The sequence below is a fragment of the Pseudonaja textilis genome, chromosome 1, assembly GCF_049901715.1.
Source record: "Pseudonaja textilis isolate UNSWEBS1 chromosome 1, rPseTex1.2, whole genome shotgun sequence".
NCBI classification, from domain to species: Eukaryota; Metazoa; Chordata; class Lepidosauria; order Squamata; family Elapidae; genus Pseudonaja; species Pseudonaja textilis.
The window spans coordinates 118,075,217-118,100,801 of record NC_141990.1 but is presented as its reverse complement, the minus strand read 5'-3'; the positions used below and the strand labels follow the sequence as shown (position 1 = coordinate 118,100,801).

At 35.9% G+C, this 25,585-nt stretch overlaps 1 protein-coding gene across 3 annotated transcripts in view; it reads left to right on the top strand.

Annotated features, from left to right (window-relative positions):
* Nucleotides 1-25,585, top strand: part of ADGRB3 (adhesion G protein-coupled receptor B3) — a 517,279-nt gene that overhangs the window by 239,592 nt on the left and 252,102 nt on the right. For all 3 annotated transcript variants that reach the window (XM_087915807.1, XM_087915799.1, XM_026695170.2), the window contains 2 exons: nt 5,980-6,048; nt 7,777-7,885. In XM_087915807.1, the coding sequence (XP_087771933.1) occupies nt 5,980-6,048; nt 7,777-7,885 (178 nt within the window). The remainder of the gene's footprint in view (nt 1-5,979; nt 6,049-7,776; nt 7,886-25,585) is intronic.

The window sequence follows — 25,585 nt, the reverse complement described above, 5'->3', positions numbered from 1 at the left end:
GCATATTTGATTAAGCATCCACAGACATAAAAGGGAAAGGTTTTCCCCATGAAAAAAATAATTTCAGAGAAAGTGACTATCTGATTTTTACTCCTTCCATTTTTTTCAATTAACAATAAAAGAAAGTCTATTACATAGCTGTGAAGGCTGAGGAATGTAGGGTTTCTTCTATTTCAATACAAATTGACCTAGTTTTCATTTTCCAAAATAATATATTCAGCCCCTACTTTAGATCTGTAATCAAAAGATGGGTACTTTGATCAATGTTTTTTCTGAAGACACAATGAATTGTATGGCTTTGGCTTTGGCTGCGGCTTTGGCTTGGCTTTGAAGTTACACCATCAAAATATAAAATGAGATTACTCCTTTTTATTCACATATATATGTGGATTTCCAAGAATTACTCATTGCTTCCAAGTTATTTACAAAGCACTCAAATATAGAATTTTGCCCGGCGTTGATGTGAAGTTAAATCTCCCAAATTTGATTCAGTATTACCCAAGATTTCTCAAATATAATATCTAGATTTTGGGTCAAGCAATTGGCAAGTTCCTTTAACATCCTAGGATACAGTCCACTTAGCCCTAGAGATTTGAACCCATTAAAATCATTAGGTATTTCCTACCATGTTCTGTGAAGCTTGAGTGGGATCCTACCACTTGAACTAGTTCTTCACAACCATCTACTAGAACGTATATCATTTTCACAAGGGAAAAAAATGAGTCAGAATAGTAGCTTAGCCTTCTCCTTGATTTCTCTGTGTTTCCTTTGATATATGTCTATGGAGATTCCCAGTCATCCAGATCATGATTGTCCCAAAGGTGTTTTTTTTTCCCCGAAAGGCAACTAGACTTTCTTGTTTTTCTATGAGGACGTTTTGTTGACGTAATTCTCTGTTAGGAGAATGAGTGCACACAGGGAGACGTAGTGAGAGTAGTGAGGAATAACACACAACTAGCACACAGATGCACTGTATAGTAAAATGTAGGTTTTTACTTCCAGTAAACGGTTAAGCAAAGTCCAACAAGCAGTCCAAGTCATACTCAGTTAAAGCAGTCAGTTTTTCAGTCCAGGGATAATCCAAAATCAAAGTCCAATATCAAAAACAGTTCAGTAATAGACTCACATCCAAGAATAACAAAGATCAGCAACAATTGAAAGCCACCAAGCAAACCAGAAGCATAGTGTTCACACACACACACACACACACACACACACACACACACACACACAGAGGGCTCTGCCAAAATTATCAGCAGGCATATGCTGTCTCCATGCTGAAACCTAGCCTTAAACCAAACTAAAATGGGTCCAGATGAATGAATGCAGATTTTTTTTTTCCTGTTGCTTAAAATCATCCAGTGAAAATACAGGTGAAACTCAAAAAATTAGAATATCGTGCAAAAGTTCATTTATTTCAGTAATGCAACTTAAAAGGTGAAACTAATATATGAAATAGACTCAACACATGCAAAGCAAGATAGTTCAAGCCACGATTTGTCATAATTGTGATGATTATGGCTTACAGCTCATGAAAACCCCAAATTCACAATCTCAGAAAATTAGAATATTACATGCATTGAATAAAACAAGGATTGTACATAGAACAATATCAGACCTCTGAAAAGTAGAAGCATGCATATGTACTCAGAACTTGGTTTGGGCCCCTTTTGCAGCAATTACTGCCTCAATGAGGCATGGCATGGAAGCTATCAGCTTGTGGCAATGCTGAGGTGTTATGGAAGACCAGGATGCTTCAATAGTGGCCTTCAGCTCTTCTGCATTGTTCGGTCTCATGTCTCTCATCTTTCTCTTGGCAATGACCCCAAGATTCTCTATGGGGTTCAGGTCAGGTGAGTTTGCTGGCCAATCAAGCAGAATAATCCCATGGTCATTGAACCAGATTTTGGTGCTTTTGCCAGTGTGGGCAGGTGCATTTTCCTGCCGGAAAATGAAGTCAGCATCCCGATAAAGCTCGTCTGTGGAAGGAACCATGAAGTGCTCCAAAATCTCCTGGTAGACGGCTGCGTTGATCCTGGACTTAATGAAGCACAGTGGACCAACACCAGCAGATTACATAGCTCCCCAAATCAACACAGACTGTGGAAACTTCACACTGGACTTCAAGCATCTTGCAATATGTGCCTCTCCATTCTTCCTCCAGACTCTGGGTCCTTGGTTTCCAAATGAGATGCAAAAGTTGCTCTCATTAGAAAAGAGGACTTTGGACCACTGAGCAACAGACCAGTTCTATTTTTCTTTAGTCCAGGTAAGATGCTTCTGACATTGTTTGTTGTTCAGGAGTGGCTTGACAAGAGGAATTTTACATTTGAAGCCCATGTCCAGGATCTGTCTGTGTGTGGTGGCTCTTGATGCACTGACTCCAACCTCAGTCCACTCCTTGTGAAATTCCCCAAAACTTTTGAATGGCCCTTTCCTGACAATCCTCTCCAGGCTGCGGTCATCCCTGCTGCTTGTGTACCTTTTTCTTCCACACTTTTCCCTTCCACATAACTTTCCATTAATGTGCTTTGATACAGCACTTTGGGAACATCCAACTTCTTTTGCAATTACCTTTTGAGGCTTTCCCTCCTTATGGAGGGTGTCAGTGATGGTTTTCTGCACAACTGTTAGGTCAGCAGTCTTTCCCATGATTGTGATTCCCACTGAACCCGACTGAGAGACCATTTCAAGGCTCAGGAACCCTTTGCAGGTATTATGGCTTCATTAGCTGATTAGAGTGGGACACTTTGAGCCTAGAATATTGAACCTTTCCACAATATTCTAATTTTCTGAGATTGTGGATTTGGGGTTTTCATGAGCTGTAAGCCATAATCATCTCAATTATGACCAATCACAGCTTGAACTATCTTGCTTTGCATATAATGAGTCTATCTCATATATTAGTTTCACCTTTTAAGTTGCATTACTGAAATAAATGAACTTTTGCATCATATTCTGATTTTTCAAGTTTCACCTGTATGTACTGCACGTGAAAATATATTCAGGATTTTTTTTCCAGAAAAGTATTTGTATCAGGACTACATTACAAAGGAATATAACAAAGAAATATAGATGGAATAAAAGATAGTGAAGAGGGAAGGAGACACATTTGGGCTGGGCTGTAATAATCTCATGATTATTACATGACGTGTTTGCAAAAAAATTTAATGGATATATTTCCCTGGTGGAGTGATGTATGTATGTATGTATGTATGTATGTATGTATGTATGTATGTATGTAGACTGTTTCTGGCTGTTAGGCTGTTTGGATTTGAGGTTCAGGAGTGGGCTGGACTGGACCAGAATTCAGCGAGCCGAAGGACAGCTGTTGAAGGAGGAATAAATCATTGCTTTATTGTTTTTGACAGCATGTTGGTGGCTGCAATATTCTTGTTACAGATTTAGCAGTGGTTCCTTGGACTGGTTTTGGGTGGGGTGCCAATTTTGATGTTATATTTTTGGAGGGCTGGACTGCTGATGGATATTAAGATCAGGCTGAGAGGAGGGCTGCTTTGAGAGGCTGCTGCTGGATGCTTTTGCTATTGCTTTCTTCCTTCTGTACCATCTGCTATGTTCTTTTTGGAGTATGTTGGGGCTTTGGAGGTGCAAGTGGGTGGGAGATGACAGCAGAGTGGCAGAATACTTTAGAGTATTTTCAAGATATTATCTGATATTATTTTAATGAAAGGGTAATTAAAGTTTTTTGAATGATTCTGTATGCAAAATATTCAAAAGCTCAGATACAGAATTGCTCACATCATACCTCTCTTTTCAAGGCATCATAGAAATGTGGGCGATTTTGTTCTTCCTCCTATTCATATTCCACAGCATTTATCATGTCTACATTTCTTCCAGCCTTCCAGTTCAAGTATGATTAAGTTTCAAATCTTGGTAATCAAGTAATTAGAAATAAATATCATCACCCAATTCTGTCCCAGGTAACTTCTGGTAGAATCAACCAATTTGCATTTTGACCTGGATTCTGAACTGGGAGAAGAATTTGGGATGTTTCAGAATATTATATAAAATAGCAACCTCATACATTGTGCGTATGTGTGATATATTTGCAGAATTTATACAGTTTATGTACAGAAAAAGCAGCAGAGTTATTGTGTGACTGCTTTTCATGTAGGAGAACTACATAAACATAAAGTACTATAAGGTTATGGATGCCTTTTTCTCATTCCTGGGAAATATTGTTAATTTGGCAATAGAAAGGCTGCCCAATGGAAACACCATAGCTAGAAGAAGAAATTGAAAGGAAAATGCTACCTCATAACTTGATCCTATAGAGTGGCATTTTAGGCCTTTGTAAACAATTAATTGTCTTGAGTTTGACTTGTTTTCATTTCTTTGCTGGCTTTGTATCCCAACGATGAATGGATCTGGTTGCATTCTATATTAGAAGAGAATAAAATTATGGACTATATCAATGGTTCTCAACCTGTAAGCTTCACTGAATTCAAGCAAATATTCAGAAGGTATTTTGCATAACATAATCCTAAACAGAGTAATATAGCAATAAATGCTACTGATTTTGTTGAGTACATAAGAAACAGGAAGTTAAAGCTACATAAATTTGATTAATAAATAAATATGTTTCCCAGTTCCCATTATCTTTACCACCTGTGGGATTATAGATACTGCTGAGTTGGGGAACTCAACTTGATTATCAAAGCACTGATGATTTGGCTCATTTTCAAGGTACTGCATTGTCTATCAATTTGAAATAAACCTTCAGGGTATCTGTGCTATTGATCCCCTAAAATTTAGCTTTTCCATATTGGCAGTGGATCAACACCCTCTTTCTCTATGGTCAATTGTTCAGTTTCCTTTTATATTTCCTATTTGGTTTTCTTCCCCTTTTAATTTGCAATTGCTGAATTTCTAGATCACAACAACACTGTACTTCATCTTATACAATACTGACCATCTATTTTAATATTTAAAGTTAAAATGAGTTTTTCTACAATTTTACCTTTTCTTTTCTTTAAATGAAGTTTTTTCTGCACCTTCTGGGACTGATTTATTTGCAAAGAGAAAGGACTATAATCATATATCCTGATGCTACCAGGTGGTGCGATAGCAATTGTGTGTTTTTCACTTTTACACAATAATTGCCAGAGAATAAGACAGATATGGCAGGCATATCTTTCTTATACATGCGTCGTGAAACACATTTTTTAAAAAAAGATTATTAATTTAGAGAATTTACAGCCCCACCCATGTTAAATATATAATCCTAAGTAGCCAAGAACAATCTACTCTATAAGTATACAATACATTATTTAGATACCTACATAGAATACAATCGCACCACATACAAAATTAAAAATAACTATAGTACAATAACCTAAACAGCATATGGAAGTCATGAAGCAGCTACATACATATAGAGTTCAACTAAAAACCTGACCCAACCTTTGGGGGAAGAACCAGTTCATCACAACTTTTCAAAAGGCCAGGAAAGTTAGGTGCCTTTGGATCTCATGTTGAGATGTTCTGTAGGGCAGGCACCATAATGGATGGATCTGATTTCTTAAAATATCTAGCTCACACACAGGCTAATAAATAACTGTAATGGCAACAGAACTGACTGCTAAATAATAGTGATCACAAATAAAACTCTGGTTATCATGACAAATATTCTATTGTTGTAATCATCATTATTATTTATCACATAAAAGCATACCTTAACAACAAACCCTGTCTTTTCTTGACTTAGGGGAGGAAATCAGGGCATTTCACATATTTTGGACTTCTCTTTCTTCAGCCGTATCCTACAGAGCCTGGGGTCTATATCCCTAATGTTTGAAGGGTTCCAGGTTGTCTACTTTTGACTTAGGGAAATGGTTTTTGATCAGATTTAAATACAAAGCTTCTGTACAAGGACTTCATTGTGTTTTTCAAAAATAGTTTATTGCTTTGATGCATCATTTTTTTATATAAAAAGTAATTGTCTCCTTGAATTTTCAGAACTTCTTTCAAATAGTTAGCAACCTTCTGGATGAAGAAAACAAAGAAAAATGGGAAGACGCACAGCAGGTAAATATCCCAAGTGCTGTTGACATTCCCTCTTTTCTGTTTTCAAAAGGATTGTTGTTGATTCATCAGTCAAAGATCATCCTAGTTGGCCTGGCCCCCGAGGCCTGTGTGTCTAGTGACTGCATGTTTTCACCTATTGGATTGTCAAATATATAGATTTCAAGGCTATGAATAATTGCTAGTTCTCATGAAGTTACAGGATGAAGAACAACTTAACTTTGTTAAAGAACAAAAATCAGAGAGAATTAGAATTATATACATGCAGAATACTTCATGTTCTGCATGCAAGGTATACCAAATATATATTTGGCCTGCTCCATCAGTGCTCTTTTTATATACTTATATGGACATTAAAGGGATGTGATGGTTCAGTGGCTAAAAACATTGAACTTGTCCATTGGAAAACTGACAGCCCAGTTTTCCAATGGACAATGGAGACCTGAATGCCACATGATGGGATGAGCTGCTGTCCTTACCCTAGGTCCTGCCTACCTAGAAGTTCAAAAACATGTAAATGCAAGTAGATAAATAGGTACCATTTTGGTGAGAAGGTAACAGTGTTCTGTGTGCTTTGGGATATAGTCATCCTGGCCACATGACCACAGAAATGTCATCAGACAACACTGGCTCTCTTTGGATAAAAAATGCAGATGAGCACCACCCCATAGAATCGGACATGACTAGAGTGGGAAACCTTTACCTTTACTTTATGGACATTAACATTGTAATTGATAAAAGTTCCCTTATTTGTCCCAGCCTTAGTATATTTGCACATATTTAATTCAGAATGCTTAAAAGATAACATAACAAGATAGGTTGTCAGGAAAGAAATAACTGGTTTTCTACAAGATGTCATTAGATTAAATATTCATTGTTTGTTATAAACCATATATGCATATTTTATAACTTACGAGATGATATATTTGACAGGAGGACCTTCAGAAATCCTTCAGTAGGATTTTAGGAAGATTTACCATAATGAGTTTTTAAAGATATATTTTAAGACAGCTAGCACTGAATGAGTGAGATTCATCTAATAATATTGCAAAATAATTATTTAAAACAGTTATCCAACTTTGTCCAATTGCAAAATCTCAGAAAACATACATATGCAAATTTTATGTGTAAACTTAGCATGTAAAGGCATGTAAATCAGAAATAATGCATAATTAATTAAATTGCTTCTTCATCTTTTGATTTTAAAAATTAACAGATGAATTTTTGTTGATACCCATTTATCATCCATTTTCCCCCACACTTAATTGACTTTCCATAACTGCTGTCTGGGGATGGAACAGTCAAAAATTTTATTATTTTTATCATAAGTTGAAAATATTTTCCTTTTGATTTCTTATTAAAAGAACTTGCAATGCAAAATTACCTGCATTGTAATTATTATAAATGTATACACTGAATCAAAAAATAACAGTGTGCTAAATTCATCAGGAAACTCAAGCAAGTCCCTTCTACTTCTCCCAAGAGGTTCTCATTTAATGCTCATTATGTCCTGAAAGATCCCCTACCTTTCAGTGCATATGTCAATCCATTTTAGATGTTTCTGGGACAACAAACTTGAACCATGAGAGCATGTACTGTTGATGAAAAGGCGCCCATGGAACAACCCAACTCTTGCAGATTTCATTCATTTTGTTATGCTGCTGGTGATTATTGTACAAATTGGAATCCTGCAGTTACTGAGCGTGAGACCTTTTATTTTTCATCCCAAAGATCTACCAAGGCTCCATAGAATTAATGCAGGTGATTGAAGATTTTATACACATTGTTGGAATGGGGATGATGGACTTTCAGAATTCGTACTTAATGACTGGAAATGTAGGTAAGAAATAGGAATGTCTTTTACCACATACATATTTTAAGCTTTCTTAAATAATCATATCATGTAAATATTATTTATGTGATGAATAAGATTGAGATCCATCCTCTTCCAAATGTATTTTTTTGTATTGGTCATCAAAGCATGTACATTATGCTACCTTTTGATATACACTTTGATAGTACGGGTGATTATGAAGTAAAATACATTTTCTAATCTAAAGTTGCAGATATCACAGGAGCAAATAAACCTATTCTGAAATTACTTTGGCAGCTTTTCTAATAAAGTTTCAATTCTGTTATATGTAATGTTACACAAAAAGGACTATATTATTTCTTCCTCTGAAACTAAAATATGAGGCACTTTAATGGAGACTCATACAATTAAATCAAATGGACTTCATAAACAAAAGTTTCTCCAAGAAGCAACAATCTGTTATAATTCAGGGAGTTAAAATATATCCCGGAAGAAAGGCAATAGCAAACCATTTTCATGTTATATGAAGGCAACTGCATTATTATTTCTATGAAAGTCACCAGAAGTTGAATTTGATTCAAGATGACTTTATATCAAATTAAATACAAGTATTAGGTAGAAACTCTGTGGCTTTTCTAAAAACATTTTTTTAAACATATATCATAGTTAATTCTTTTGCATCCATATCTTGATTAATATTCAAATTCCAAGTGTGCACCTTTCTCTGTGAGTTATGGAAAGGTCAAGGAATAAGGGACATTATAGCTGATGCACAGTAGATAATCAAGAAAGCCATAGAACTCAAAAAAAGGTCAATATGTGTTTATTGCTTACAGAAAGATCTTCAGTTAGATTGACTATGTCTTCAGGAAAATAGGAATCCCAGAATATTTTACTGTCCTCATGTGAAACTCATATCTAGAGGATGCCATAGACTGCCCAGGGTCACCTCAAACAACAAGATGTGTGGCATATAAATTTAATAAATAATAATAATAGTTCAGATGGAACATGGCAAAGCAGACTGGCTCCAAGTGAAAAAAGTGATGCGGCCAAATATATATTGAGGGAAAATGAAAAAAATGAATGTGGTTTTAAAATTGGAGGAAGAAACACTAGTAACCTGTGCTATATTACTAACATTACTTTGGCAGCTGGAAATGAAAATATTTGGTAAATTAAGAATGAAAATAAAAATGCACATAAAAAGGAGGGGGTAGGATTAAAAATAAAGAAGAACAAATTAATATAAAGAAGACTAAGAGGTACCGCAACCAGCCTTAGGACTATCAAAGAAAATACTGAAGTGATGGATAGCTTCTGCCTTTTAGTATTGACCATCAACAGTGAAGCAGTCTAGAAAAATGTCTCATGCAGAATCACACAGGCAATAGAAAGTTAAACTTTGAAAAAGCAGAATAAAAAGAGAGTTGATATTTGTAAACTTTGGAATTGGAGGAGAGTCCTGGTCCAAGAAGAAAAATCAAATGGATTGTTGAATAAATCAATCCAGTGTTCTCACTTAAGGCACATGTTACCAGGTTCAAGTTATATTCTGAATGTATTGTGTATATTCCACCAGCTCTATTGAGAAATTTATAATGCTGGGAGACATAGAAGAGAATGACTAGCAGTAAGTTGAATGGCCTCAAGTACACTGGCAATGATTGCATGGTTTGAATATTGAAGGACCAGATTAGGAATAGATACTACTGATGAAAATGTATCTATGAGGTTGCTAAGAATCAGCACTGACTTGATGGGACATAATCAGCATCAGTCATTGAATTAGTCTGATAGAGAGTATCTTGAAGGCTAAGATTGGGTAGTAAGTAGAAGTTTACTTTCTGACAAATCCCCATGTCAAGTGTTTTGTGAATCACCAACCCTCCCCACTATAGCTGTTTTATGAGGACAATCACCACAACTTCTTAAAATATCAAAAAATTAAATCAAAAATACTATTTACTTTAGTATAGACATACTAGACTTTTCAGCCATCATAAATATAGTAATCCCTATTGGTGATTTGTAATCTAGATCTATTTTTAAATGCCCCATCAGAAAGAATCTTTTTTAAATATTATATAGAAGTGCCAATTTCAGAAAAATCACAAAATCACAGAAAGCTTTGTTTTTACAGACAAGGCAACAGAAAAATTGATGCTTGATACAAACCGCTGACTATATATTTTTACCAGCTTTACCATGGATTTGGAGGTGTTTTGAAGGATGACATTTAGTGCGTGCTGTATTTATCTTAAGGTGGCTTGCTCTCATTTCATGCAATAAAAGAGGCAGAAATAGCTGTTTGCCATAATTAAGTGAGTGAAGAAGACTTTGGGGACATAACCCCTCCTAATGCTGCAGCAGTTCTGCACATGGGAACGTTACTAAATAAGTTCTTATATAGCCTTAAATAGATACCTCAGGTTAATAGAATTAATAAGTGTTAGCATAGAATCTGAAAGAGTAAAGGGAAGCAGCTATTAAATATACTGGATTTAGCCATCATACAATATGCTTCAGTTGTGCTGAAAAAGCTGCAGGCTCTTCACTTATATCTAACAATCAAGAGCAAAATTGGCATCGGCACTGACCTCTAACACTATTCATAATTTTTATGTCAGCAAAATCAATTCTGAGCCAAAAACATTTCCGAAAACACTGATTAACAGAGAAACAAGAAGAATCTGCTGCTGTGGAGACAGAGAGGGAGAGAGAGAGAAGAGAGAGAGAGAGAAGGAGGCAGGGGAGGAAGGGAAGGAGGCAGAGAGAGAGAAAGGGGGAGGGGAGGAAGTGATGTTTATGTAAACAGCTTGACTAAAACAGTGATATATTTAACAAGCATGATCACAACAATCACCTGCAGGAAAAGATTGTGAATTCACACAACATCTTAATACTTAGCACAAACAAACTGGGCTATCACTTACAATTGTTATTTACAGTTCCAAACAGGCATATAAAACACACATGTTAAAAAATTACAATTATTTTTATAATCTATTTGAACTACTTTTTCACTATTCTGGTTATATTTTCATAAAGAATATCATACATGCTTTAAAAACATAGATATATGTGTTATAGGCATCTTTTCTTAACCATGATGATGACAAAATGATGGCATGATACAACCATAATCCCTGTATACAAGTGCATAAGGATCAGAGTTTTAATGGCAATATCCTTCCTCACCATGCCCTCTACTACAGATGCCTATATATGCCTCCCCGTAAATAAATCTGCATAGAGTTGTAACTCAGAATAGCAGATCCCCAACCATTTCAAATGAAAAAAAGGATTAAACACATATAGCTGCGACAATGGTAGGAGGCAGAATTTGGTTGCCAAATAGTCAAGACGTGTATTCTGTTGAACATATCAGAAAGATAGGACGAAAAAGAAAAGTTACTAGAGTGCATCCTGGAAAAGAAAGAGATTTTTTAAAAACTGCTTGTTGTGCTTTTATATATGTGCTGTATGATGCTTTAACCTTGAGTGTATAAATTTAACTTAACTTTATGAATCTATATATGTAAATATGCAAATGCACACTCACATGTATAAAAGTATATATGTCCCAAGAAAACCCTCCCACAAGAGAGAGGATGGTATTTGATCTCTTGGAAGAGAAAAGGGCACACGGCAGAAAGGAATTCTTCAATAGAAAAATATGTTGGCCTTTAGTCTGGATGGACTGAAAATCTTGCAAACTGTGGCAAAAATGTCTTTGTTGGGACAGGATTTTTGTTTAAGTAATTAGAACTAAACTGGAATGAGTATAGGAGAGCAGCTTAAATGGTAAGTTTATATATGTTTATAATAGAAGCTGCGAAGGAGAATAGATGGCACTAATACATTGTTGGAAGAAGCAAGTTTTACCCTTTAGATTAAAAGCAGTTCTATAGGTTTTTTTCCTTTAGTATAGCTGAGGGCTATTTCTTCTCCTTCATTTCATGATTAATATCTTTTCTTAGATCAGGGTTTCCAAAAGTGGTCAATATTGACTCCTAAAGATCAATGAAACTATTCAAGGGCATGATGATGATGATTTGTAGTACTATTAGAATAGTATTTATGAAATTGTTTTCCTTTAATGAATGTTTGGGAGTCAACAAGTTGAGTTGGGTACCCCTGCCTTAAATAAATTTCATACATTCTAATCCACATCTTATAACTATTTTCACAATTTTTTTCAATAGCTTTTCCCTTTCTTTACTTCCTATAGCCTTATTTTAAATTATCTCATTCCTTTCTTAATTCAATTACATATCTTTTTCTAATTTTTAAAATCTTTCTAATCAATGTTTTTATACTTTCATCTGTCCTGTTTACAATTTCATATTATCTTCTCTCATAAAACAAATTTTCCCCTGTAATTGCTAGACTGGAGTGTAACACCTTTATATCTTTTTTCAAATCTTATTTAAAAATTTAAGTTACATCTTTACAGTTATAACATTTATTTTCTAACCTCTATTTTATAACACATACCTATTTTCAATCGAATTCTGCTTGGTACATTCCCTTAAAATACACACTAAATTCTTTAAAAAAAATGTATATATGTATATATATCTGTGTATATATGTACAAGAATAGTAAATGGAATAATTATTCTATTCAAGTACAGCTCTGCCATTAATATTAATAACAATCTTTTACATTTCTATTTCTTTTAACCAACATTACCTAGTAATATCAGTTGTCTTTCACTTTAATCATCTATATTTCATATTTTAGTTATTACTGTCTTTAAATAAAAAACCAAACAATAGTTATTAACAGTAGTCAATAAAGTCATTATTCTTATTCAAGTTCATCTTATCAACTGATAAAAATCTTCCATGTTTCTTTTCAGGTTTTTTTAAAACGTTCTTTTTAAATCATTGAGAGCCTTATTCTCTTTACAAACAAATATTCCACTACACATCAATAGAAATTTTTTCTATCACTTTAATCATCTAACATATTATATAACAATGCTATCCCATGCACCCTTGCAGAATCCTCTCCTTAAGTTACATTTTAACCATTGTCTCTGTGTATTTTAAATAGGTTTATACCTTTAATTCTTGTATGTTTTACCTGTACCTCTATATCTTGTTTCTGTCCTTTGTAGCTTCTTTTCCTTTCCCTCTTCCCTCTCTTCTTCTCCCTCTCTTTTTTATTCCCTTTTCTATCTGATTCTCCCTTCTGTGATCCTACCTTCTGCTTCTTCCTGATATTATGATTACTTTTCAATTTACTCTTTTCTTGGTTGTTGCTTTAGTGCTTAAATTTTTAACTCCCTTTCCCCCCTTTCCCTTTTTTACCCCGCTTAAAATTGCTTGGTCATTAAAGATGGCTTCTTCGTTGTCCCACCCTTCTTGTTCTGCCAGCGTTTCTTGTTGTTTTTCATAGTTCAAGATCTCCATTTCTAAAAATTGAAATACGAAGCCAAAAGATCCTCTTCTGTCTTGTGCTTCTTCTTTTTGTTCTTTAAGTCTCATTTTTAACTCTTCAAGGAGTGATGCCATTTTAAAAAAATTTAAACAACTCCCAATTGATTTTATTTTATTTCATTAGGATCCTCCATCCAAAGTTCCAGGAATCATCCAATAATCCAAAGCTGTCTCTTGCTTCTTTTCTCACTTTCTCTTTCCAGGGGCTTTGTTATCTTGTAGCAAAGTTTCAGCTACAATGTATCTTTTGCAAGCCTTGTTAAAATTCCACTATCAATTTCTTTTTAAGTTCCAGGTGGTCTCCTCCATTTTCCAGATTCCACCCTCTTTTTTCCTTTTTCCCTCCGCTGCTTTCTTTCTTTTTTTAAAGAAAGTTTTTAAATTATCCAAGAATCTTTTATCCCTTTGACACTTTATTTTCAGTTAGAAATAGCCTATTAATGTCAAAGTGGATTAGTATCAATTTCTTATTCGAATCTCTTCTTCTTAATGTTCCAAATCAGTTAAAATTGTTGATGTTAGAGGAAAAAAAGCCAATTCCATTTCCTTTCCCTTTCTCTTTCGCAGCTTAAAATCTTTTTTAGGAATAGTATTAGTCTTTAAAATTCAGGTTCCAGGTACCTTAAATAGATGTTCTCCATTCAACCTGGTCAGTCAAACTTTCTCCTTTAAACTTCCTCTTGCACAATCTTGTCCGGTCGGGTTCTTTGAGGTGGCCATTTCTGACCACCGCTGCAACCGCCTTTGGGAAAGGGAGTAATGGCCAGCCGAAGAGGAGAGATGCGGCTCTCCTCAACCCCACTGACAGCTCCCCCTTCTTCACCACCTCTACGGGGTGGCTTCAGCCCAGAATCCGGATGGCTCGGGGAGCTCCAGTGGTGAGTACAGATCAATCGGACGATCACGATTTCGGTCCATCGCCGAAGAAGCCCAAACCGGAAGTCCACTGGGATCTCCCTTCTTGAAGGTGGAGATGACCGTGGCTTGTGACCATAGTTTTGGCAAGGAGCTGGTCCTGAAAGATTTTTCAAAGGTACATTTTTCATATAAAGATTATATAAAGATATACTTTTTAAAATATATGGACAAAGAAGGACTATTGAAAAGGAACTGACACTTTTCATCTTATCCCTTATAGTGTACAACCAAGAAAATATTTTATAATGTGCAGAGTGTATAACATAACTGAAGACAATAAGGTATGCTAAATAGATGGACAATTCCAAATTAAGAAGAAAAATAAAGGCCACAAACAATTTTATCTGACAGGAAAAAAAACAGCTGAAAAATAAGCATCTCCAAATTCATTTCCTATTTCAATACACTTCCAATAAAGTCATTTTTAATCTACATCTTTATACATAAGGAAAAGTTTTACAGATAAAGCTATTGGGTATCCTATATGTTCCCTTCATCTTTTCAGTTGTGTCATGCAGAAATTGAGAGTAGATTTTAGTATTTGGTCCTCTAATGCTTGATATTTTCTATTGTGCTTCTTAGAATCACTCTGAGAGATTTTCTTTAAAACACAGCAGGTCACTGTGTTCCTCAAACTTCACAAATTGATCTTTGTGATAAACAGTTATATATCAATCAGCTTCTCTTGCTCTGACAATTTAATGAGGCGGAAAAGAATAACAATTGTCTTTCTCTTTGCTTGAGGAAGAGTTAATGTGCTCACCACACAAAAAATGCAAAATGAAGACAAAGATATTTTTATTTTTTTTTCCTTGATTTTTTGATGATACAATTAAAGGGATGTGCTATAATCTGAAGAGATTTTTAACAAGGGAACTAAGAAAAAAACATTAGTGTGTTGCCAGGAATATTTCAAAGTTAAAGTTTGGCCAAGTTACTTCCCTTAAAATTCAAATATGGCTGCTCTTCTATAGTAATCGCACAGTTCTGTTAAAGAAAGACTGTTTTCCTCTTGACAAAGTGATTGATACTATAATGTTAATAAGATTAAGTTATAAAGATATCAGAATTTAGAAGTAAGTTCAGGCCCCGAGTTTTTTCCAGTCTACCTATAAAACAAACAATGATTGAATGTTTCTTGGATTGGTTATAGAATTTGAATGTATTGAATGTAGTCACCTCTGTTGCCTCCATATCCCACTTTGATGTTTGCCTTCAGTTTGAAATGTTGATTCTTCTAGTAATCCAGGTTCTTTCACCTTCAATGTATCTCATTCTTACTTACTTCTTACTCCACCCCATAATATTGGGTTTAGTGCAGAGGTGTCAAACTCAAGGCCCGCTGGCCGATCTGGCCTGCAGGATGCTTAGATATGGACCGTGGGGCTACCCTGGAAATAGCGAAGGACCGTCCCACAGTGTCTTTGCCAGCAAACTCCCCCCCCAAGCTTTGGTCGCCATGGTCTCCTGCAGCTCTCTGACAGCCAAAAGGAACTCAGGGAGGGCCGCATGCAGTCTGTTTTCATTGGCAGAGGGCTGCAGGAGGCTGTCGCAACATGAGTGATGTTGAGCTGCCCACACACATCCTGGCCACACACATCTGCCCGCCCAAGGTCAAACACAACTCTGATGTAGCCCTCAGTGAAATTGAGTTTGACACTCCTGGTTTAGTGGGTCCACATTACCATTTTAATTTCTGTATAGAATATTGGTTTTGAAGGCAAAGACACATCATCCTGAGAATATATGTATGAGAATAAAATTATGTCTATTATAGTCAGGACAGTATGTCATCCTAAACTCCTGCAGCATATTGCCACAACAATCTGGGTCCTCGTTTTACTGACCTCAAAAGAACAGAAGGCTGAGTCAACCCTGAACCAGTGAGATTTGAACTGCAGAACTACTTGCAGCTGGGAGTCAGCAGAAGTAGCCTACAGTACTGCATTCTAATCATTACACCACTCTGATGGTAATTTTATCAATGCCATTAGTTTTCAGTTAGTACTTCAGATGTTTGGGGATCACAACCAAGACTTCTGTTACTATTGGTACTATCTTTGCATTCTTTTGCCATAATCATCTACTTCGGTTTGCAGGTCTTTGTATTTTGTGATTTTTGTCCAGTTCTTTCTTCTCTATTCTGCTATATCCAGGTACTGCAATGTCTATTGTCCTTTGTTTGGACAAAAATGTCTTCGTTATCAACAATTGTTAAGTCTGGGGTGTAGTATGGTAGATGTTTGTTTGTTTGAATTTTAAAACTCCACAGCATTTGATCTTCTTCATTTTCTTTTATCTATTTTTATGGTCTCACTGTGGTTCTTGTTTGCAGGAACATAGTATTGCTGATATTCCAATGACCATTGCTTTACTTTGTCATGACATGGTTTCTAGTCAGTCTGTGTGGTCTTCTTGCAGCGGCTAACTAGGTGGTTTACAGTTTCTTCAGCTTCTCTGCAGAGGTGACATTTGCCTTGTATGGCTGTCTTCTCAATTCTGGCTTTGCATTTGTTTTTTAAGAGTTGGTCTTGTGCATCCAGAATTAGCCCCTCTGTCTCTTTCTTCAACTCTCCTGTTCTTAGCCATTGCCAGGTCTTGTTATCTGCTTTCCTTGATAATTGTTTTGTTTTGTTTTTGTATCGACTGTATAAAACTTTGCTTTGCCATGTACTTTCTCTATTCTTCATTTGGTCGTTCCTGTAGGTCAATTTGATCTTTATGGTATTGTAAATATATATACCACCAGCGACTCTAGAGGCATATATACTATCTGAGGCCTTACCTGAAGCAAAATGCAATAAAAGTATTCTGTTTCCCAACAGTCCCTATTATCCTGCCCAGACAGCTAAAGTATACCTATTAAGGACCCAGACCTACCAGGAGAGCTAGCATGAAGGGTTATTCCCCAGTCTCATAACTTTCCAAAAACAGAGAAAACATGGTTCCTGCCTGGGGAATTCTGGGATTTGAAATCCATGCTCTTAGAGTTTCCGAGACTGAGAAACATTGCAAAATAACACTGCCGTTTCTTACAGTCTTTATTTTAGCCTTTTAATTTTAGTTTCTATTTTAATAAATTTTATTGTGACTGTGTGTTTTGTTTTGATTATTTAAATTCTTTGGAATCTGGAATTTTAAATTCTTAAAATTCCAGATGGTTTCAGGTGATCAGGCCACATAAATAAATTATATTTGAGTAATCCTAGACAACCGTTACAGTGCTAGATAATTGGAAATTTGAATAATAGAATAATAGATTTGGAAGGGACCTTGAAGGTCTTCTAATCCAACACCCTATTCAAACAGGAGAGATCCTATACTATTCCAGAAAAGTGGCTATCCAGTCTCTTCTTAAAAACCTGGAGAAGATTGGAGAAGATTGAAAGATTAAAAGATTGGAGAAGAGCAAATGTCCTTGTTTTCAAAACGAAAGAAGAGATGGCTCCATATGTGAACTTATAGGCCCCACAGTTCAAATTAATTTCCATGCTTATTCAGGTTGGGCTCAGGGGCCTAAATGGCCTCTTCCAATTCTATGATTCTAAGCACGATAGATCACTGAACAGCAGAATGCCTGGAGAAAAGACTGAAGTCTAGTATATCTTTAAGAAAGCCTACTTCAGCTCAAATTTTACCACTTTATTGTTACATTCTAGTTTACAAATTAATGCCTAGAATTTACCCTCTTAGTTATAACTTTGAAAATCAGATGAAACTAGAGAAACCAACAACTGTTCTGTCTTAAATCCTAGCTGTTGTTCAGACTTCTGATTCTGGCAATCAGTAGATGTCGGCAAAGTAAACAGATAGAAAAGAGGATTTCTTGATGAAAGGGTCAAGCAACACTTCCTTCATTTTCCTTCAGTCTCTTTTAGCATTTTGGTTTTTTAAAGCTCAGGAAAAATTAAATGGAGATATGAATGATGTCTTATTTGGCTGTTGGTTGTCTAAACATCATTTAGCTGGCAAATCAATTGACTATGAATCAGAAGAACAGACAGATAAATGTGCTTGCTATGGATAGCTAAAAGCACCAATTTGTTAAATATTGATTGGTGTGAAGGATCCAGCTTCTTGGATATATGAAAATAAATTATGAAAAATATACAGGAAACAGAATGATTTCCAATAAGATTTTCTTCACAACTAATCTTCAGAAATATACAGTGGTCCCAAAGAGAACTAAACATTTACCACTTATACTGGGTTGTCATATGTGATTATAAATAAATTATACTATAGAAAATTGCAGCATACTGAGACCTTTGCATTATAGCCCCCATGCCCTATTGAGTCAGGTTTCCAAAAATGAGTTATGTGCAGTTGCTAGCTAGATAAGATTGCCTGCTTCTGGTCTAGACCCAATCAATGCTGTACATTTGAGATGCAAATATAACTGAGAAAAAGGGCTTAGAGACATATTCAGATCTTAGAATTGTCTTTACTTCTATGTTCAAATGTCTATGGAGTTTCTCAGTCATCCAGGTCATGGTTGTCTCATGGTTGTCTTTGTTTTTCCTTGAAGACATTTTACTTCTCATCCAAGAAGCTTCTTCAGTTCTGACTGAATGATTGAGGATGGAAGGATTTATATTCCTGGCAGTCATCTCATCATTAGCACTCTTTCTGAGAATCATTGAGGCCACTTGGAGGTTTATCTGTGCTCTCAGGGTCACCTGAATAATGCAAATAGGTGTGGAACCTTCTTGGAACTGGGGGATGGAAGGAAGTCATCAGAACTGATGAAGCTTCTTGGATAAGAAGCAAAACATTTTCTTCTTCCTCCACAAGGAAAAAAAAAATAGCCCAGTTGTCTTTTGAAGAAAAAAACATCTTTGAGACAATAACCACCTGGATGACTGAGAATCTCCATAGACATCTCTCCCCAGTTGATTCTCCCTTTCTTTTCTGATGCTTTCCTTAGTTAAACTATCCTGCCATTTTCTTACTCAGATATTGAGATTTCCTAAAAAGAAGTCATATTAGTTCCTTGTCATATAGTTTATATTCAATGTTTTGGTGCCAAATCCTATTGAACCCTCTATGCCACAATTAAATACTGTATATAATGACAGAAGAAGAAAAAATTGCAGCTTAATTTTCACATAAACATTTTAAACACAATCAAGATACATTTCATAGAAAGCATTAAAAGATCCCATAAGTACTGAATGCAGAATACTTCTCGAAAGTATAGTTAGGATTTGCTGCCTTTGTGAATTCCCTAACATATTGAAATTTGAAGACAAGCTGGCCTCATGCAATTAAAAGTTCATTTTAAAGAGTCCATCATTAGCCCAATGCTTGTTTTAAAAAGCCTTCAGAGGAAATAGCCCCATTATTCTCTCACCAGTAGGTAAAGCAATATAATTAAAATTAAATGTGTGTTTTACAAATGAAGTTCTTCTGCTTTCACTTTACTCTTTGTCAAATCTCCCTCCACCCCATGAACATGCTGGTATTGCAAAGCCTAATTGTTCAAGGGATGGAAATGGGATGCCAGAAGGGGGGAGGGAGAGATTTTTAAAAAAAGACTCTGTGAATACACATTTGTGTCACCAGGAAGGATTACAGGAGTCTCTGTATGATGGGTCTCTATGACTGAGCTGTCAAAGCAGCCATTGTATAGGTTGAATTAAAAGTATCTGATTCTGCATTAGAACAGAGAAAAGCTCACCAGAAATTTCTGAATGTGGATTAGGAAGCTCTATCATTACAAAATTTGATCTGGATTATCATTGTTCATTTTCATTTATTATTGATTTATTGACAGCATAGAGTCCAAGCCCCAAAGAGCTGGAGTTATCATTCTTCTTTATAGATTTATGCAAATAAACATAAGTATTTGTGTGCATATAGCAGCCAGGCAGGTTTTCAATACAGCATACTATGTGCCGGAGTCATTGGGATGTAACTATGAGGTAATGGGGCAAAACAATAGGGTTTTTAAAAAACTAAGAGGCATTATTATACAAACAGGGTGTTACTTGCTTTTGCTTTCCCAAAGCTCTGCTCTCCTCTCAATATCTTTTCCAAGCTTATTGGTCTTCTGTGATAGACTGAGGAAGTTGCTGGTAATTTTCCTGAAAAATATATCTAGGGTAACTATCTGATCTAGTATCACTTAGCTAAGCCGTTGCCGTGTTTATCCTGTGAAGGTATATTTGGGTTAGAGGCTTTTTTAGCTTTGCCCTGCAAAACCTCCAGATTGTCACTTTTTAAAAATTGTTTCTTTCATGGCCTCCATTCTCATTCCACTTTTCTCTTACTCACAGATGTTAAAGTACCATACAAAAGGCAACTGTGCTTTGAATGTTTCCATGAATGCATCAGAATTCTTTTCATTTTTGCTTTTGTATGGGCCTCTGTATGAAGAATTTTGATGCAGACATATATAATACCACAGCAAGATTGTTGCTCTTTTGTGATATACCTGCTGAGTTATGAATGTCTATGTGTATATTGGTAATAGGAGGGAGGGAAAGAGAGTTTCAAATAAGGTAGGGCCAAAAACTGAACCAATGCCATCTGGGATGTTCTGGTCCCAGAACACTATTTAGAAGGACAGGATTTACTCACTCTAGTAGAACAACAGAATATGAAAATGAACAGAAGAGAAGAAGCCCTCTCGTTCTTTGTAATGGCTGAGACCGAAACAGGAATGGGATTTTAAGATGTCAACATGATGCTGAATTATATATCAAAAATTATATAACAACCTTCTGCCAAAGAAGTATTTACCACCTCTTAAGCCTCTTCCTTCTCCCCAGTTTTGCCTGACTGGGGTCAGGATTAAGGTAATAATACCTATTAGAATCCAAGCAGATTCATCTTAATTAGTCCAAAATTCATTTGCAGCTAATAACCTCAGTCAGACTGGCCTCTGACCATGACAAAGTCTTAATCTTCAGTTCACTCTCTGCTATGGGAGGAAAATTAGGTCCAACAAGCGTACACCTACATACGGTACATGGATCAAGTCCAATTTCAGTAGGGATATAATTAGAAGTTCTGAGTAATTCCTCCCAAGGCTAGGGATCTTTGTTTATTTATTTATTTAGTTTTGTTTATGTGCTAACCTTCAGGTCACTCTGATGTTGAAGACACTCAGTATTAATCATCTAAGTAAGAGTATAGCTTCCTTCCCAGAGTCCAAATTAAGGGGGACCATTGTCTAAAAATGAAGATCCAGATTGTTGGGGGCAATATGCTGATTCTGTAAAATGGTTAGAGGCCTGTAAAGCACTATAAAGTGGTATATAAGTCTAAGTGCTATGTATATATTGAGAGAGAGAGAGAGAGAGAGAGAGAGAGAGAATGAATGAATATGCTACTGCCATTGCTGTTATAAATAGTCTTGGGTTTAACAAAAACAGGCAGAGGCCAAATTGTCAAGTGATAAGAAGCCCAGGTATGGGCACAGATTGGGGGAAGGAAAAAAAGAGCCAAATTATGCAAATTCATTGACAATGTAGACTCCGCTCTTTATGTACTGTGTTTCCCTGAAAAGATGACTTACCCCAAAAGTAAGTCCTAGCGTGATGTTTCCATGTACGCCCAATATAAGCCCTACCCCCCAAATGAGCACTACCCCCTAATTAAAACACCACCCACTCCAGGGTGCACAGGTAAAAAGTAAGCTAGGGTGAGGATAGGGGGGTGGAGCTGCCCAACTACTTATCTTCAGTTAGTTGCAGCCAGGCCTCGGACACCCCAATACCTGCTTTGACAGCCTATTTCTTCTGCACCTGGCAAGGCTTTCCTGAAGGCCTCTGCAGCCGATAACAGTTCCAGATCAATCCCTAGCTCTGTTATCAGTTGCAGAGGCCTTCAGGAAAGTCTTGCTAGCCGGAGAAGTTCCTGAAAGCGTCTGACAGCAAAAAGGAGTCCAGAGCAACACGTGCAAATGAAGTAAGTCAGTGGACGAATCCTCCTGAAAATAAAACCTGGTGCCTTTTTGGATTGCAAAAAAAATATAAGACAGGGTCTTATTTTGGGGGAAACATGGGTATGTTATAATGTAGATATACTGTAAAGTGAATAGCTTGCATTGTGATATCATGGTCATTTTTCCTCATATTGGAGTCATTCTGATTATGTACAGATACCTTTGAGCCCAGTAAAGATTCTAGATAGAAATGGAGATTTTATACCAAAGTGCTCAATTTTTTTCCCCTCTGGTAACAAGGCAGCCCAGCCCTACTCATCTTACTTCCTTCTGGTGGTCATTGTCAAAATCTGCCTCATATTCTTCCTGATCCTTGACTAGTGGTGGGCTGCTTTGTACCAGCTTGCTCGTACCAGTAGTTATGACCACAGTTGTGCCCACCCACACACCCAGGTGCTATCCCATGTTATATATGTCACATTTTTGCTCACGCACCCTTCCCTCACAGCCCAGCTGCTTTCCGTCCCTCACTTGATCTACTCACCCTGGCTGCCACACACAAAAATTTCCCCTGGTTTTGCAGTCACGCACAAGCATAGATGGTGTGTGTGTGCTCAAATTTTCGGCGAACCAGTTGTTAAAGTATGTGCAGCCCAGCTCTGTCCTTGATGCACAAGCACAATTTGGGTCATAACATGTGATGGTCATAAAAAGAGGTCATTACATGACCATGCCTAACTTATGACTTTTGTTTGTAGCAGTCATTACACAGACATGATGTTCATTAAGGGAAGAATGGAAGGATGTATATTTCTTGCAGTCATCTGGTCATTAGCATTCTCTGTGAGAATTGTTGAGGCACTTGGATGTTTATCTTTGCCCTTAGATGACTGCAAGGAATATATATCCTTCCATTCTCTCTTTTTTTAAAATAATGTTTTATTTCAGTTTTTCACATTTTTAAAAACATCTCTTTTTAGTGAACAACATGATTCCAGGTTTTCACATTTCATACAAAAATGACTATAATTGCACATTCATCTTTTGTATTCAACTTCATATCTTACCAATACTTTACATATTTTCTATTATTATATTTTTTCAAAATACTTTCCTCCTATTTGAATCACAAATAGCTCTCATATCTTCATAATCATTATGCTTTTGTACTTTATCTGTCAGATTTGCAATTTCATCGCATATTCTTATTTCATCATTCCACAAATTCTAGTTTCATTCAAATATTTCAAAAAATCCCCCCCCAATTACTAATTTGAGTATGTTGCCCCTATACCTTACATTTCTTTAATTACTCCCCCTTTAAATCCCAATAAACATTTAACTTTTATTACCTATAGAGTTAATAATAAAAGTCTTCTAACAACTGCATAACATATACCTTTTAGGTTAGGATTAGATTCCGCATAGTACCTCCCTCTTCAATTTCAGAAAAGATTTTTTTTAATAACTTCAATAAAAAAAAATCAATCTATTCAATTAATCCTAAACACTGATATTGATCTCATTATAACAATCCTCATAATTCATTTCAATTGTGTTCTATGTATTCATTAAATGTATTTAATAAACTTATCATAATTTCCCTTTTTTCACATTTATTCAATTTATCTCTGTGTATAAAAAAGAGTATTCCAATAGCAAAAAAAATATCAGTTCCCATCCTTCTTTTTAATAATCTATGTTCCCCTATTTTCTAAGTATTTATAGCTTCCAATATATTTATCCTACCCGTCATTACCTTGCAGAATCCCCTTTCTTATTCTTAATTAACCATTGTCTCTATGTCTTTTAAATAAACAATTTCTTTTAATTCTTGTACAATTTCCATATTTCTTTATTTTCCAGTCCTGTTTTTTATCACTTCTTTTCCATTTCATTTTCCCCTTTCTTTTCACATTCCAGTTTTTATCCCCCTCCCTCTTTAAAGTTTCCTTCCACTTTACTTTTCTGCTGGTTCTTTTTACTATTTTTGGTTTTGTAAGGGTTCCCCTTTTTAGTTACCTCCTTGAATCTCAAATTTTTAATTCCCACTCTTTTCCCTCCACACTTTAAAATTCGCTGTTGCAGATGTTCATTAAAGGTGGCCTCTTCTTTGATCAATTCCTCTTCTTCTGGCACTCCTTTTTGTTTTCATATTCTAGAATCACCATTTCTAAGAATTGTAAAGCAAAGCCCAATGATGCACCTCTTTCTTGTAGTGTTTCTTTCATATTTCTAAGCTCCATTTTTAATTCCAAAAGAGATTCTGCCATTTTTAACATTTTTGTCCAGTAGTTTAATTCAGTTAATATCTATAAAGTTTATGTCCAACCATCAGCTTTAATTAATTTCTCTTCAGGCTTTTTGGATTCATCAGATACTCCAGTATCAAGTTTAAACCAAAGTCACCAATCAGTCCAAAAATAGTTTCTTCTTAGTTCTTTCTTTATTTCAATGTTCAAATTTTTACTATCGTTTTCCAGGGTCTTTCTTTTATTGCATCAAGATTTCATTTACTTGTATCAAGTTAAATTCTTAAAGAAAACAGGTTCTTTTAAAAAGGATTGTAATTAAGTTCTTTGGCCACTAGATGGCAGTCTCTGTTATGTCAAAACTTCACCCTTTTCTTTTGCTTTTTTTCTATTTAAGACTTTTTAAGCTTCAAAATTCCAATAGAGCCAAATATCCAGTTAATATTTTTTGTTTTTTCTTTGACACTTTTAAGTCCAGCTTCAATTATGCCTGTTTAGTGTCAACAATATATTTATCCCATTTAAACAGTTATCTTCTTCTGGCTTCTTCCTTTCACGGTTCAAAGCCACTCTCAGCTATCAAAAATATTCTTTCCTCTCTTTCTAAATCTGCTACTTTAGTTCTTTTCTTAAAAATTCTTAAGGGTTAATTCCAGGGTACCTTTTATTTAAAGATTACACCCGATTCTCCTGGTTTCTATGCTATTCTCTTCTTCTCCGCTCCAGCATGATCTTTTTTCCTGGTTAGCTCACCTTTTCAGGGTGGCCATTTTGGCCACCGGTACAGCCATCTTCAGAGGGGAGTATTGCCAAGCCAAGGAGAGGAGATGCGGCTCCCCTCCACCCAGCTGGCAGTCTCCCCTTTCTTCACCACCTTTATAGGGTGGCTCCAGCCCCAACTCAGGTTGATCAGGGCCCTCCAACGGGAGAGCACAAACTGAAACCACGGACGATCACAGATTTTGGTCTGTCAGCGGGGGAATCCAGCTAGAAGTTCCCATCCTTCCATTCTCCGCCATTCAATCAGAACAAAAGATGCTTCTCGGGTGAGAAACAAAACATCTTCAAGGAAAAACCCAAGACAATCCAGTTGTCTTTTGAAAAAGCACCTTTGGGAAAACTTTGCAACACTTGTTTAGGATTCTTAATGATAAGAATTTCTCTATCCTCACTACACATTAGTCTGTGTGCAGCTCAATATGTAGCTAAACCTACC